General features: G+C 32.9%; 1 protein-coding gene and 1 long non-coding RNA gene across 2 annotated transcripts; both read right to left on the bottom strand.

The window, feature by feature from the left end:
* Positions 1-1,231: 1,231 nt before the first annotated feature.
* LOC141643117 (triosephosphate isomerase, cytosolic) lies at positions 1,232-7,023 on the bottom strand. The gene is made up of 9 exons (XM_074452150.1): positions 6,822-7,023; positions 5,954-6,029; positions 5,446-5,569; positions 4,424-4,508; positions 4,163-4,295; positions 3,523-3,617; positions 2,772-2,850; positions 1,612-1,694; positions 1,232-1,514 (listed from the first exon to the last, which is right to left on the bottom strand). Exons 1-9 carry the CDS (start codon positions 6,858-6,860, stop codon positions 1,467-1,469), a joined length of 762 nt encoding a protein of 253 aa, XP_074308251.1. The 5' UTR covers positions 6,861-7,023; the 3' UTR covers positions 1,232-1,466.
* Positions 7,024-13,765: 6,742 nt separating this feature from the next.
* On the bottom strand, positions 13,766-17,537 carry LOC141630646 (uncharacterized). The gene is made up of 3 exons (XR_012537534.1): positions 17,311-17,537; positions 16,934-17,229; positions 13,766-13,954 (listed from the first exon to the last, which is right to left on the bottom strand). It is a non-coding gene; the product is annotated as an uncharacterized LOC141630646 (long non-coding RNA).
* Between the last annotated feature and the right edge of the window lie 330 nt (positions 17,538-17,867).

The raw sequence follows: 17,867 nt of genomic DNA on the forward strand, positions 1-17,867 counted from the left end.
TGGTTGAGAGTGATAGAGCACGATATGAGAGTTCTGGGGCTTGAGGAGAGTATGGTGACGGAGATGGCACAATGGAGGGAAAGGATACATGCGGATTTTTATGTTTTTTGACATATTTAGTGTTTTTTTATTTAATTTAAAGAAATTAAATTATGTATTCTTCTCTCCTTTATTACACTTTTTTACCAACCACTTTCTTATAGATTTTACCTGGTTCATTTCGGATCCTTAATCCTATTTCGGTTTTTAAAAATCGTTTTAATCTTTTCTCTCGATTTAAATTTTAAGTTTTTTTTATAAAAGAAAGCCGGAATTCGATTTTAAAACCCCTACGTTTACCTTGACTTTTCCATTACATTTTCGTTCTTCCTTTTTGTTTTTCATCTTCCCTTTTTTTATTCGCATTTTGAGGCGTGCATTCACCCATTGACGGTTCGAAAGGATTATTCATGTCAGCCGACCCCAAATCATTTTGGGATTAAGGCTCTGATGTTGTTGTTGTAGTACAAAGTAGGCTATAAACAAAGTTTTTTTGACATACTATTATATTTTATAACTCTATGTTACAAGTTTACAACAATTACACTAGTTAACATACTCGGTATATAACAGAACATCGGAGCTTTTGAGTCCAACTTATTTTTCATTCACGGGAATTCTAAAAATTCTTAAACTTCGTATTTAGGTGGATCATCATATCCAGATTATATAACCGACATTTCCAATAGTTTCATGTGTTTTCTAATCATTATCACAAAAATAGAAATCTCACCATATCCTCTAGAGTCAAGATTGACCTATGCATGCCTTTAAGAGTAGCTGGAAACATGAAACAAGTAAGCAAGTACGTCAATGAAGAGAAATAGTCCTTTTTCTTTTCTTTTTGGTAAATAAATACAGAGTATATATTGACAAGTTCAATTGTCATTGATCCGGTACTAAAGTCGCGTCAACGAATTTGGTACGTTTTCAATAAATAAATAAACATTTGTTGATGAACGGTATTTAAGTAGACTTGGTATACAGCAGTCTTTATTACAGAGGCCATAGAGGGCAATGTTGAGAATTGTCAACTTAGATTGTGCAGCTTGAGATATGTTTCTACCTTGAGCCAAAACATGATGTAAAACGACATCTACTACAGCTCAACGGGCAAAGTCATCGTCAAAAATCATACTTTGATATTTACTCGCCTGTGAAAGCTAAGCATCGTAATAGGAAGGCACGCGAATGAAAATCCGAAATACTCCTTTCAAATTAACACAGATAATAATGTCATTTAGGTAATAGAAATTAAAAATATGAGCAGGTTAAGAACCCTGTCAGATTATTTTGCTACATGATATCCAAAAGCTACAAATTTGTCGAAAGTACAGATAGCTTATTCTTCCAAAAACTGGGAATCAGTAACACATTTCTCTGTTGAGAGCTCAGAAGCGTCAAACTCCATGGTTGCAATGGCAAATTTAAGCGCTCTTTACAGTTGCAGAATTGATTATGTCAATGAACTCGGGCTGGATGGGAAGGAGAGATAATCAGAGGACTAAGACCACCATGAGGAGAAAGTATAAAATGAAAAAAAAAAAAAGTAATATTGATGAAGATAGTTACCTTCAAAGAGGCCCCTCCAACCAAAAACCCATCGACATCAGGCTTACCAGCCAGCTCCTTGCAATTTGCACCACTCACTGAGCCTGCAACAACCACAGTAAGTCTTATATGAGACAGTCTCATATATGCAAGAACCCAAATACTTGTGTATATTCCTCATTTAATCATATGATTGAAAAAAAAAAAATACATGAATCAATTCTCTACAATTAGATCCCTCTTTCTCTAGCTGATATCTGCTTTTGATATCCGGCTTTAACCCAGAGAAAAGTGCAAGTTTCTAATTTGCATTGTTCGAACACATACCACAAAGACAAAGACAATCCCAACTTGGCAAGTTCTTTAATTGGCATTATTTGATAATGGTGCAAACATGAACCACCAAACTTTTTGTGCAAGTATAGGCCTGACAAACAGTTCACGTATGGCTCATTTCAGATATGTTTGCATCCAGGTAGTAGTTATGTTTCAAGTGTTTTACTATCTGGCATTCTCTGGCTATTTTTTCAGAGGTAAGCATCAGTTCAGGGCCCATGGAAATTCAGGATCGATTTGGCCAACTCAGGATTCTGGTTTGTCTGTTAGGGACTTAGGGTATGGGGTGGACGATTCTGTTTGCAGGTCAATGGTAAATCTTAGGTCCACTATGTTACATTGAGGGACAAGAGTAGCTGACACAAGCAACAAAAAATGATGAATCCAAACAAGAGACAGTCAAGTAAGACACAACTATCATCAGACGGTATAATTATCAGATGCACCAGGGGCTACAGCACAATTCAATCTTCGAAAGATGGATGCTCGCAAAAGTCACAGCTAGCAAACAGTTGATCTCAGAAACCAAACCAAAACTTTAACTATTACAGAGGTTAATTTAATGAACAGGAGGAAGTACACGTAGACGAGGCTGATCTTTTTTAGTCCAAATGGCACCATAAACAACTCACTGTGAAAGGTGGGACCACTCGATAATTTCTAGAGACCCAGGGGACAAACAGGTGCTAGTGCGCTACCCTAGGTGGCTCGTTGTTGTCTTAGACGGTTGACATCAATTTGAAGAAAAAGCAGAAAACCATTGAACATTCATAGACATCAAAAGTATTAAGCCATTGAGCAAAGAAACAAGAAATTGAAAGGATCTTATAGAACAAGACAAATACCTCCATAGATGATTCTTGTACTGGCAGCAACTTCAGCACTAATGTTAGCCTGGAGCCATTTCCTGAGTTCAGCATGCACCTGTTAAGCAGACATGAGTACTGAACATCAGAGTCATGTAAACAGCATATACCTTATGTGAACATGTGAATGTACTGCGTACACTAAATACATTTGGGAGATGACTGTGTTCAAGATTCTATTAGGATTTCAGAGTCGAATATGAAATCAAGATTGGGTTGAATTAGGGTAAGGTTGCGTAAATTTTCCCCCTATCCCGCAATTGGCGAGAGCTCAGGAGGCACTAGGGTAATGCTATTGCTTTTGTTGTTAGATTAGGGTAGTCACGATCCTTGAGGCCAAAATGCCAAACATGCACTCATGTGATTATGTATTACGGAGTAAGATTTAAGAATAGAGAAGCATCAAATTTTGACAGGCTTCTATCTAGTCCGTATACTTTGAGCTTGACTCAGAGTTATCATCATTCATTTGCGTTATGCAATAGACTGACTATACAACTAATTTCCAAAGAATGTTAACTTCATTTCTTACTTCTTAGATATGCATTGGGATGTACAATCATATATCAGAGTCATGCCATGAAAAGAGCCTATGGCCAGAGTCCAGCTAGCCTGGATAGCTTTAACTTATGAGTTAATATGTAATTATACGATAAGCTAATACTAGGTACTATAGCATAGAAAATCAAAGATATATAAAGCATTTACGAGTTCAAACAAGAAAAAATACCTCCTGGGCCTGCTCTGGAGATGCAACTTTTCCTGTTCCGATAGCCCAGACAGGTTCATAAGCAATAACTACATTTGTCCAGTCAGTTACTTTATCTGTAAAAGAAAGAAGCTTGATGAGTCGATAAACTAGAAAATAACATGAGTGACAAAAAATTTGAAATGTCAACTTCCAAAAAAAAAAAAATTGAACCACAAATATAGATCTAAGGAAGAAATCTGCTCACTCCGTCCCAAACATTTGTTTATCTTTGATTAAATAGGCCTCACAAAGAATAAAAAAGATAAACAGACGAATGGGACAGATGGAGTATATATTAAGCCAAGGTTCTAAACTAGCAAAAGCTATTTGACTTTGACTGTTTCAATCCATGCACTAATTTATTGAAAGTTTCCCTATAATATACCATGAATCAAGTATCCTACTAAACGAAGTTAACCATAGTCACTCTGTTTTACAAAATGCTTCCACTACTCTGTCATCTCACCAAGGTTGGCTTAACAAGAGCACAAGATAAGTAAAATGCCAGCATAAAAGCCAGGTTATTGAAATTAAATCATGCATCAGCAAAAGATATACCCCACATATTACAGAATGAAAAGAGCGGAAAGTGCATCATTAGAGGGACAAAGATGTCTACCAGCAATTGCTTTGGTTTGGGCAGCTACAACATCCATAGTGGTGCCAGCTTCCCGTTGTTCAAGGGTCTCTCCAACACAAGCTATGACCTTCAAACCTTTTGAAAGAGCATATGCAACTTTTTCTCCAACGAACTTCAAGGAAACAAAGAATAGGAGTAGAAAGGACAACTCAAAATCACATTTAAAAAAAATTCAAAATTTCAAATGTAATATAACATGCACGGGCAATGATAATGAACCAAGTTGAGATGAAATGCTACCTCATTAGATTCATTTAGCAAAGCTCTCCTTTCAGAATGACCAAGGATGACCCATGGAATGCTCAAATCAGAAAGCATCTCCGCACTGCGTTTATATAAATGTCCATTTACGTAAGAAAGCTTGTTAATTTCAAATAATAAACTAAAAAAACCAATAAATTCAGTTCCCATTAGAGCGTTAATTTCATCTGTAGAATCTTCATCAGATTATATTCTTACAAAAAATTAACAACTTCAGAGGTAAGTTTGCCAATCATAGAGAAACCATCGCACATTAATCGTTCTTCAACTAATGTTTTGCAGGAGCTCCAGTAAGCTCAGTACATCTATACACCCTCAAAAGTTCTATGGCAGAGAGCCTTTACACTAAGGAGAAAATTGCGGGTCATCCATCCTTCATAAATAAAAACATCCACAAGTTGGAAGATTTGGAAGAACTCTATTCCCTACTTCGACTACATATCCTTACAGAATTACTTCTCTTCCTCCCCTCCCCTTTCCTCCTCCAAGGCTCCAAAGCTATGTAAGTAGAGAAATTTCACTCTCTCCTTCCAGTCCCTGCCTCACCATTCTCTCATCTTCCCTACCCTCCTCCACATTAGAATGCAAACAAAGTGTAAAATGTGACTCAAAAGTCGAGTCTCCATTAAACTTCCATGAAAACGCCTAGTTTTGTTCCAGTTTTAGTCCATGTCCCTTCTTAAATGTTGCAACGCATTTAAAACGTATTGAGAACCAATAAACAGAACAATGAATACCAAGTCTTAGTGGAATATCCATAAGTGTGAAATGAAGTTCTCAGCACACAAGGAGGCAGTATATGTGAAATTATCATGATATAAGCAGATAAGCGGATGCATTTGCAACACAAACAATAGACCCAGCCAAAATTCACCACTTCACAAACGATATACCATATCATTAGCAGCAAGTCAAGAAGCCAAAACATGTTAGCTACTTAGCTGGAGATAATACTCTTTTCAAGCAAAAACAAAACTCAAAAGCAAGGAGCCTCTACATACCTGACCTCACCGGTGAAGGCACCACCTTTCTTAACCCAGCAATTTTGAGCAGCAACCTGAATTTCAGGCCTCAACTCGCTTTTCACCGAAGTAAGGAATACATATGGTGGGCTGACCACAACCTCTGCATTCCAAAAACAACAATTTAAGCCAACTCAAATATTGCAACATTAACATTAACACACTCGACTCATTCATTTATTTTCTGCCCTTTAATTCGGTAATCTACTTTGACTGCAATTTTTTATTATATACAGTTGAACGTTAAGTGTGAATTGATACATCTGCCCTTTAATTCGGTAATCTACTTTGACTGCAATTTTTTATTATTTACAGTTGAACGTTAAGTGTGAATTGATACATCAAAGGGTGCGGGTGCGGTTGATGCTCATAATAAGTTATAAGACCATATAAATCAGATGGAGCTAGTGTAAACTATAAATCAAGTCTCTAAGAAAGCATTAACATTCACATTATCACTGACATAGTAACACCCGGATGAACTTACCAACAACATCGGTTGATGCAATTTTCCCAGCATTGAGAGTCTCAACTATCTTCTTCACCTCTCCAGTTGTACCATTCTACATACAAATCATTCCATCATTTAGCTAAGGAAGATAATAAACATATACTTAAGAGAGTAAAATGCCTTTCTTTCTTTTTCCCAAGGGGATAATAAGGGGTGTCCAATCATTTCACGGCATGTTAAATCTCATCTTACAATATCTAGATGACTACATGCAAATCATTCAAAAACATAAGACTTTTCGTCACTTTCTCTAATCGCTTTATGCCATTAATTTGTCTCCTCCTAAAGATTTCCAATCTCCTCACTTCAATCATGTTGGCCATTTTTTTCCGGTGTCGCCTGTTGCTACTGTTATCACTAATTGTGAATTTAGAAAATCAAACTATACACATAAATCCTCAAAGTTAAACCAATATTATCACTGTCTAATCAACATCAACCTAAACCACATTGCTCACTAAAAAAAAGGAAAATCCATATCTCGATAGTTCCAATACGCATTACTACGATACGATTTTGTCATGCACAAGTACTTGTGTAAAGCGGCCTCACACATATTGTAAAACGGATCTTTTTAGTAACTACGAGCTCTTTTAGCATTTACGGGTCGTTTTTAATGCAGTTGTTGAACGAATTGAACCGAATATTAATGTAAAACCGTCTTATATACTCGATAGTAAGATGATGCAACAAATCTGTAGAGTACATACGAATCTAGATCCAACAAAATTGGGTAAAAAGCACATAAACAAAATATAGAGAAATCATAAACTGAAACAAAGAAACAAATATGGATGAAATTAAAGTGTAAATTGAGTAATGAATAGAAGAATAGAGAGCATACGCATTTCCAGTTACCACCAACGAAGAATTTACGAGCCATGTTAATCTCGATTGTAACGAAGGGTTAGGTTTTAGAGAGATCTGATTTAATTTAAGAGAATATTTGTGTGATCGCAGTTACTCTGTATTGTTATTTGTTCATATATACTGGAGTACTCTTAATATATACGAAGTAGGAGTATATCAGTGGGTGGTTGTGCTGTGGTTTTCCGCGGGTGCCAATATTGGATATTCCGCTGCTATCCATTTACGTTTACACCCCTCATATACTCGTGATTAGGGAAGGCAGTGGGTCGGGGACCCGACCCAGACCCTGAGGGTCGGACCCTAATGGGTCAGATATGGGTCTCATTTTTTCAGACCCAATGGGTATGGGTCGGGTATGGGTCTTAAGAAAATATTTCGGGTCCGGGTCCGGGTCTAAGTTATGAGACCCATACCCGACCCTTAGACCCTTTATTATAAAATAAAATAAAAATAAAAAAAAAAACTCAAAATCACAACTTTTCTGAATTCATACTGGCAGACCGTAGAAACCCAACTAAAATCTCTTTCTCTTCCCTCATCCCATAAAGTGATAAAACCCAACCAAACTTTTCTGACAATACCCTGACACAAGAAAACCACCACCACAGCACTGATACGCGACTGACAACCACCTCTCTAATAGGCGGCGACCGATAACCACCATTAACGGCAGCCAGCGACGGTCAGATGGAGACGGCTATCAAGTACGGTATTGATTTTTGGGTTCCGAGTTTGATTCTTTCACATGTATTTGGATGTAAAATTAATTTAGGTCTTCTTTGTCTTTCTTAATCTCTTTGGTATGTATATTGGATTTGGTAGTGTATAATAGAGATTAATAAACTCATAATGTTAAAGTAGTATGAATTTTTTTTTAATATTATAGACCCCATAGCTGTTAATCATGTTACTAAAGTAGCTGAAACTCGGACCCGCGGGTAGACCAGACCCTACCCTTACCCATAGGGTCCGGGTATGGGTCCTCAAATTTTAGACCCTTGCGGGTTTGGGTCGGGTCGGGTTCAAAGGGAAAATCTCGGGTCCGGGTCCGGGTCTAGGCAGACCCTACCCAGACCCTACCCATTGCCATCCCTACTCGTGATAGGTGTACGTGTATAACCGAGCCGATTTGAGCTCGGGTGGGCGCGGAATTAGCTCGGAAGTTTGAGCTTGAGCTCGGAATAGGCTCAAGCTCTATCTATATCTATCTATCTATCTATCTATCTATATTATTAAAGGGAGTTTTTTTCGAGCGATTAGAGAGTCTCCAACTTCTGTGAAATACTGAGCCCAATGGTTGCGAACTACCTAATTATATAATATAATAAGCAATAGTAGATAAGTAATTAATGAAGCTTTTAAAAATATTATCATGATGAACTAGTGTCTGATTAAGAATTCTACTATAGCTAAAAGATGAGTAATGATATAAACTTTTAAGCAGCGTTTAACCAATATAAATAGATTATGTATTTTGACTTCAAAATAATGTACGTACCACCTATGACTTATTCCTATGTCACATTAAAAAAATTCATCGGTTTTACTTTAGTGCTTGATTGTGTTATCAATACTATATATTAAATCCAGAAACCAAGGGACTTTAATGTAATTAAAGAAAGTTATACAAATTAATTATACTATATAGTTTTAAATCACTAGCACCGTGTGATGGACCCGATTAAGGGACCTCAATGTAAATATTATATAGTTTTGATTAAAAGTATAATATAAAGATCCTTGATGAAGAATATTTATGGAAATTACATTAAATTAAAGTAATTAAATTTAGAAAATACAATAATATAGTGATTTTCCTTAAAATTAACATGCCTCACTTATGGAATTAATTAGTATCATCGTAGAATTATACATTAAATTAAATGTAGTAAAAGTAATAGTAGCAGCAACGAGATTAATAAAATTAACGGTATTAATGTGGGAGTAGTGACAGTTATAATATGATAGTTGGAGTAGTGAAAGTAACTACGAATATAGTGAATGTAACAGTGGTAACAATGAGAAAAAATATGAACAATTAAATAACCAATCGACTTAAGAAAATATTTTATTTATTTAAATATCGGCCGGATAAAATTAACGGGAATAATGAATTTAACAGAAAAAAATAGAGGAATTAGTAAAAGAAACAGTAGTAACCACAGGAGTAGTGAACGTATTGATATTAAGAAAGAATGTCGTGAAAGTAATAATATTAATAGCGGGGTAGTGAACGTGTCTCATAATTTGAAAATAAATTTTACATTTCGTCATAATTACAAGATATGCCGTAGAAAAATATATTAGAAATAGTAAACGTGTGAGTTAGACAACTCCAACATAGTTTATTTCATTGAAAATAAAATTTAACGGTAAATAGAGGTAGCCCGGGCGAAGCCGGGCACCAAACCTAGTTAACTTTCAAATTGAGAACTAGTTGTTGAATTTGTTTTATTGACAGGTTTTGGATATATAAATTGACAAAAGAGTTGTGACAAGATTGTATAATAAGGTAATAAACTTACTTAGACCTCGTTTGGTTACCACGTTAAAAACGGGGGAATTGAAAAATCACATGAATTGGGAAAATGAAAGTTGTTTGTTTACCCAAAATCCATGAATTCTATTTTCCTAGGCATTCTCAACTCCCCCATAATGGAGGAGTTTAATTACCTAGCCCCCATAGGTAGTTGGAAACTCCCATGTCAATTGAACTCCTGGATGCCAACCAAACATGTTTTAGGCAATTCACATGAATTGTCAAATTCATGTGTTTTGTAAAAACATGGGAAATTAATTCTCGTATGGCAACCAAACGAGACCTTAATGAATGAATGAATGAATGAATGAATGAATGAATGAATGAATGAATGTTAATGACGTACATTATTTTGGTAATTGGAATGGCAAGAGTTGTGTATGGTGTGAATATAGGGCAGGACATTTGCTCTTCATATAATGTCACTAATAATGAAGCTTGTGAATTTCTTATAGGGTATTGATGAAAAAAGTTATTAGGTGGTCAAGGTAAATATTTTATTCTCTTTAATGATTTATGACAAAAGAATATGATATAAGAAATTAACATATACTCCATATATTCATCTTTTTATATTGTTAGCTTCAGTTAGAGACATATACTTTAATACTTACTGCTCCGTATTACGTATGTATAGTTTTGGGGGATCCTCATATTATTAGCGTTTTCTCAAAGACTTTCAATTTCCCATTCTAACAAGATGATATTGTAAAAAGCATAATTTTGTATCTTGAAATTTGTATAAAATATTCCTTGGCTAACAAACATTGAATTCTTTTGTGATGGATTATTGAAACAATTTGTTACTATCAAGATATATTACTCTAGCAATAATACATAAATCGACCAATATTAAAATTTCAAACACCAAAATTAAACATTCATGCTTCAAGGTATTTCATGCTTCCTTGCTTTATTTCTAAATTTTTATATCTAATTCTCTATATTGTTGTAGATTTTTTTTCCTTCATGATTAAACTCAATTTTTATATTTCCTTCGTTTTTTCTACACGTCGATTTCGTTTTCCAAGTTGAGCGTTCATATGAATGGAAATTTCACAATATTTACTCATATATTTTGAGAAAAATCGAACAGACAAGCGAGTCTCTAGAAAAGTGAAAATGACATTAGGCGAAACTAGAGGTACTATGATTGTATTAGAGATTTTCGTTGGGATAATGATAAAAGGATTTTTTGAGAGAATATTCTTATATCTTATATCTTATATCTTATATAAAATAGGGGGTTTTGCTATTTTGGCACATCTCATACCCCTTGACCACAGCCATATTTACTGTCAAACCCTTTGTGGCATTACTTTATTCACAAAATTTACCACACAGAAATATTGCGGCTGTTTCAGTGTGCTCTTACCCTTGAATATTGCCATATTTATAGTCAAACCATTGTGAACTATTTAATTTCCATTCACAAATTTAAATGCTCTGTTGTTTATCGTTGTTGGTCCACCGCCAAATTCCTTACTTTCCATTGTGCTCATCGCCATCTTCATCGGCAAATTTGCTTCACCGAGTGATGCTGCCAATCACATCTTATGCCTTTGATCTATTGGATATTTGGATGTATGCATGATATCATGAAATTTTGAAGGTACATTTTAATCCTACGTTAATCGCTTCATGCAATATAATGCATGCAAATATTAAATTCTAAGTTATCATCTTCATTGTTAGTTTATGCAATTATACATAATGTTGGATTATTTTTTTATCAGTAATTTGTATGTGAGACGATCTTATCGTATAAGATGATCAATTTGTTTAAAAATCACTCTTTTTATTGACAATAATAAATGAATAATATTTTCTATAAAAGGTCGTGTCACACCATAAGACCATCTTATTCTAAAATTTATGTTTATTTTATTTTCAACCGTTAACTCGCAGGGAAAAAAAACTTGCATTCTTGGGTGGCTACATTGAAGATAGGGAAAATATCGTCATCAAACCGGAATCTTGAAATAGAAGTTAGGTGTTTATAGCTATTCTATGTTCTGTGGATTGTGGTGCACAAGCTTATATAGTGTGATAATGATATAATTTTTCTAATAAAAATCGTTTACATCTGGATATAATAATGGTATAAGAGGAGTGAATCTTACCATCTTAGTGTTGTTCAGTGTTATATATTGTGCATTTGCAAGTATATATGTATGTCGTGGACAAGTTCTCATTGCGAGTTTTGTATACATCGTATCAATGACAAAAAACTTAGATGATCATTGATGATGTCAAGCTTTAGATTTAAGAACTTAGGTTTTTACATGTGCTCTTTTTTTTCTTCCCAATTGGCTATTCATTATGTATTGGCCGTCATGTTTAATAAAAATTAAACATTGTAAAAGCTCTTCGAGAAATTTTGATTTATGGAGTATACGGTACTCCCCAGTCGATGAGAAACTTGAATGACAATATTTTTCACGGTTAACAAATTGGAGATATTCTAACTAAAATTAAAGGGTAGATTCTCATTAATTAGCGCATACGATAATATAATACTTATAATTTTTCTCGGTATAGTTACTCCATACTTATATAATATTCAGATCGTTTTTTCTACTGAGATCTACAAGAAATAGCTAAGCTTTCTAGAATTACGAAGCAAGACTACGTATACGATAATATAGTACTTATAATTTTTCTCGATATAGCTTACCCATTCTGATTATGAATACCGCTTATTGTTCATTTTAATTGTGAATACCTTATTTAAAATTATAATCAATTGAGATAGACATTGGTAAAGCTAATTAGAAGACAGAATAGTAGCAATTTAATCCAGAATAGTGTAGTCGAACAATGCTTTAAATAGTACACTTATCCTGAAATTAGGATTTCCAAATGGTCAGGATTTCGTAATACCAGATTGCGCAGTTGTCAACTCAAACAAAGTATTAACAGGTTTCTTTTTGTTTTTAAGGTAAATTATCATACTTACTAAAAATGTTTTACCGCACACGAGTTTTACAAGAAGGGTACTACTCATTTAGTAACCTAGAAAAGAGCTAATTAGTTTACATTCTAGAAACTCTTAAATAAATAGAAAAGAGTAATAATTTTGCAGTACGAAAGATTTTACATAGTAAATCTAGATTTTACCGAGTTGCATGTCGTAGGGATAAATTATTCTTAAGACCAGAGTTGAAATAACTTTTTAAATACAATAATAAAAAAAATTTTATAAAAGACTCTAACAAGCGCTTGTTAGAGTCTTTTATAAAAAAAAAAATTTACCGAGTTGCATGTCTTTCGGTGAATCATTATTTAATAATTAGTGAAAGGGAGTTTATGACCGCCTCATATATGTGGGTCAGCGGGTCAAAAGGAGTATCATAGTGTTTGTGAACAATAAAGGAGATCGTGACGGTAGATTATTTGTTCTCATCAATCCGGATCCCCATCATTTATATTTTCCTTAAGAAGAAATTTCGTCAATTTGAAATAATCAACATAATCTAAAATTATTCCATTATAAGATTGTCGATTAAGCAACGAGGAGGATTATGATCTAAATTTATAGGATAAGGACAACCAGATCGTATAGTTATTTGTAAAATTAACACAAAATATTGTAAAATTATAAATTTCACGGGTTTTAGGTATGGATATGAAGAACTCATATCTCATGGGTTTGCTATATAGATAGGGTAAGAAATCTAAATCTTTCGCAAACAAATAGATAAAAGAAATAATTTCCATTGTATCCCGTTTTTACATGTCAATCGCCAATTTCGTTATTGTTATATTACTCCCTCTTTGAAATTGCAACATTTACTTTTGGAACGGCTATTATGAATTGTGAGAAAGGGGTGAGTCTCACTTAATAGAGTGATTTATTTTACATACAAAAACAAGTCCAAAGTAGAAATGTTGTAATTTCATAAAAGGCCAAATAAGGAAAGTTAAAATTAAAATGTTTCCTCTATTCCTAAGAATTGTCACATTTCATTAAAATAATCTTAAAAATTTATGTAATTTCAAAGAATCGGAGAAAGTAACATTTTGTAAAGCTCATTCTTCATACACGTATAAATTGCGAACATATTTTTTGTAAAACTTCCAATCATTTATTCGTAAAATTTATAAACATGATCTAATTGAGAATATTTTCAGAACTACAAATTATAACCTTTAATAATCGTATACACATGTCTGTAGAGTAGAACGGCCCGTGAATTTTCACGGGTTATAACCTAGTCTATATATTAATCTTCTAAGAAAACTGTGACATGACATTCTAATAACACACGTAGGATGACATGGCGTTCTAATAACACACTTGAGAAACAAAACGTCAGTTTCACATAGAATAGAAATTTGCTATATTAGCATTTACAAAAATTACAAAAAGATTCCATTTTTCCTCCTTTTGTGTTTTTAACGTCAGTTTTCACATTGCTTTCCTATAACTTTCCTTTTTAAATACATAATTCATAATAACTTTCCTTTCACATTGATTGGCCATGACTATGAATATCATAGGCAAAGATTGACTATCCTCCCTTGCATATTATTTCCTCCCTTGCATATTGACCATGAATTGTGTGCTGCAATGTAAACAAGGAAATACAAAAACTTATATAAGTCATAATAATAGATGAAAACGGACGAAATATCACATAGTATATTTGGAGATCACAATCACAGAATTATATTATTTCGATGATTATGTATTTTAAAATTTAAAATGTATATTTTGACACAATATATATCACACAGTATATTTGCATATCACAATCACATATTATATTATATATTTATATATGAAAACGGAATATGAGAGTATATTATATAGAAAACGGGATATAGGAGTATATATTTATATTATATATGAAAACGGAATATGAGAGTATATTATATAGAAAACGGAATATAGAAGTATAAGGGTATATTTCTACGATTATGGTAAGAATATGAGAGTATATTTCCTATTCCTATATGTATTTCAGTATAGATTGATTGATTATATATTCCTATGATTATATATATATATATTTTATACCCTTATACTTCTATATTCCGTTTTCTATATAATATACTCTCATATTCCGTTTTCATATATAATATAAATATAAATATATATATATATATATATATATAGAATTAGGATCACATGAGTCCACCCTATCTTTTTGAGTCCGTGAGTCCATGATACAATATCACACTTTATATTAAACAATATCACAGCTTATATTCAAAAAAAAAAAAAAAAAAAAAAAAAAAAAAAAAAAAAAAAAATTCGAAAAAAAAAATTTGAAAAAAAAATCCAAAAAAAAGTCGTGATATTGTTTTGTAATACAATATCACACGTTACACTAAACAATATCACAGCTAGCTTATTAAAAAAAATAATAAAAAAAAAAAAAACTTTTTCAAAAAAAAAATTTGAAACAAAAAATCGTGATATTGTTTTGTAATACAATATCACACGTTATACTAAACAATATCACATCTTACATAAAAAATAAATAAAAAAAAAAAAAAAAAACTTTTTCGAAAAAAAAATGAAAAAAAAAATCGTGATATTGTTTTGTAATACAATATCACACGTTATACTAAACAATATCACAGTAAAAAAAAAAAAAAAAAAAAAAAAAAAAAAAAAAAAAAAAAAAAATTTTGAAAAAAAAAAATTCGAAAAAAAAAATTCGAAAAAAAAAATTTCGAAAAAAAAAAAATTTCGAAAAAAAATTTGAAAAAAAATTCGTGATATTGTTTTGTATAGTGCGTGATATTGTTTTATGGACTCATGGACTCAAATATTTAGGTGGACTCACCGGATCCTACCTCTATATATATATATATATTCCTATGATTATATATTATATATTTTTATACTTCGTACAATTAATAGTATTCTTCCCAGAACAACATCTCTGACATTCTTACACAAAATATATCACACAGTATATTTATTTGGAAATCAGATCACACAGAATATTTGGAGATCACTCACAATATTATTTCTACGATTAAAATACATACCAACACACAATCCATTTCTACATGCTAGCAAACAAATCAAATCATACAAAACTAATAACTAAGCAGAAAAATGGCCCAAAAAAATACCCTCACCACATCCATGACTCGAAAAACCACCCATGTGACATCCACCATCACTCATTTGAAGAAAAATGTGAGAAACCAAACTTTGATTGCTAGAGTTGTCCAAAAATGGTATCGGCCTGAGTATGCTGCCCCGAACCAGAATGCAAGTATTGAATTGTTATTACTAGACACTGAGGTAATTTTTGCTTAATTTTTACTAAATTGATATGTTGAAAATGATGATGATTTTCATCTCTAAATTATTGTGCAGAAAAATATCATTTAAGCAACGGTGAGAAAACTAATAGTTGACCGATTCGACCGAAGGATAGTGGAAGGTGTTGCATACAAAATAACTGGATTTAGAGTGTGTGAAAACAATGGATATGAAGTTGCAACCGCTCAACCATTTCGTCTGTACTTTGAATTTGGTACCTTAGTTTTACAATCACCGAACTCTTCAATCCTTATGTATGGATTTTCATTCCAGGAATTCGGTGATATAATTGCCAATGACTCTCTATATAAGCATTTAATAGGTACATTTTATTAATGACATATGTATGACTCATAGAACATGTGCCTTACATCTAACTGTATGTATTTTCAATTTCAGATGTTATTGGTCAATTTGTTGGAGTTGGAGAACTCAAGAAAACTACAGGGGGCCATCCAATTAAGACAGTCAAACTCGAGAATATTGAGTATTTACTTAAATTTTTCTTATTTTCTTTTATATTTAATAAACATAAACATAATTCATACAACTAAGATGCATAACCTAATTATAATTGTAGAAAGGAACAAATAGCATGCTCATTGTGGGGAAAATATATTACTCAAATAGATGAGTTCATGAAAACTTAAACTGCATCAAGTGAACTAACATTCATGGTCATACAATGTGCACAACGGATTATTTTCCAAGGTAAGTAAAATTGTACTATCCATTAAAATATTCAGTATTTTAAAGTACGCTAATTTCTATGATACTTCAAATTTAGGAGTGCGCATTCAAACATCAAGATATGTGGCTAAGATTTACATAAACCCAGATCACTGATGAGCATACCGACATTCTTTTCCACTGATAATATAATTAGCATCAAGGAAATCAAGAATTGCAAAAAGGTATATATTTTACATATGCTACGACTTTATCGATTTCATAAAATATATCTATAATTTAATCTTATTTTGTTAAAACATTTGAATAAACAAGCTGAAGATTATGTGACACTTGCAAGTATTGATGACTTAAAGTCGAGCATTGGATGGTACTATGACTCATGCAAGTTATGCAGAACGAAGGTTCAACTCTGTCAGGATAACCTTTGGCATTGCAAAAAGGAGGACTGTAATGGTTTTACAAAAAGGGTTGAAAACTAAAGTTCCAAGGTAAAATATATAAAAATATAAATTTTTGATGACGTTTTTTCATGAACATAGTAAGCAAACATGCATGAACTACATACCTTCATAGGCAGGTACCAAGTAAGATATCAGGTTGTTGGGGAAGAAGTGGATGATTATGCTGAATTCACCTTATTTGACAACCACATCGGAACGTTGGTGAAAGTGACCGCATCAAACCATAGACTGACCGCCATTGATATACTTTTCCCCAAAAAAATTTAAAATAGCAACAAAAGATTCTAAAATCTTCAAACCGAAAATTGAAGGTCGAAATTACCTGATCAACGGATCTATGTTTGTTTGTTCTTCTTCAATTAATTTATATAGTTGCCCATAATAGTCTTCAATCAAAGATCTGAAAGATAGCAAAATAACAACAATAAAAATCAACTATAAAATCCGCAAAAATAAAATCATGCCTAGAATAAATACTTACATCTGCATGCAGTTCTCCAATTGATTCTGTTAAATATCTACCCTTTCAAAGCACTCTAGAAATCATCCATAACTGTCGAGGATGGAGATCCACAAGTGTAGTATTGTAAAATTGAACTGGTACTTATTAATCCGGCAAAGCTTGCTCATATTATTATAGCTATAGACGGATATATCCGTCTATAACTAAGGACGGGTCAAATAGCTTAAAAGTTGTGACATTTTTTGCGCCCCACCCCACTTGTTGTTTGTCCTATTAGGAATGTAGTATTGTATTTGACCCGTCTTTAGTTATAGACAGATATGTGCCGTCTATAATGAGATTTTTTGTTGAGCAACTCAGATGCAGATTTCGTGCCAATATCAAGTTCCCTATTGACGATCGAGAAAAACCTTTTGATAACAAGAGCGATCGGCGACGCCATTTGACTGAAGTTTCGAGAAGATGATGAGTTGATATTTTCTTGGGTTCAAACCCCCTAATTTTCCCTGATTTGTTTTTTTTGTAACCATTTGGTTGTCTATTAGTGTTTTGTTAGATAAGGTTGAAAATATGGA

The sequence above is a fragment of the Silene latifolia genome, chromosome 2 (assembly GCF_048544455.1).
Source record: "Silene latifolia isolate original U9 population chromosome 2, ASM4854445v1, whole genome shotgun sequence".
Classification (NCBI taxonomy): domain Eukaryota; kingdom Viridiplantae; phylum Streptophyta; class Magnoliopsida; order Caryophyllales; family Caryophyllaceae; genus Silene; species Silene latifolia.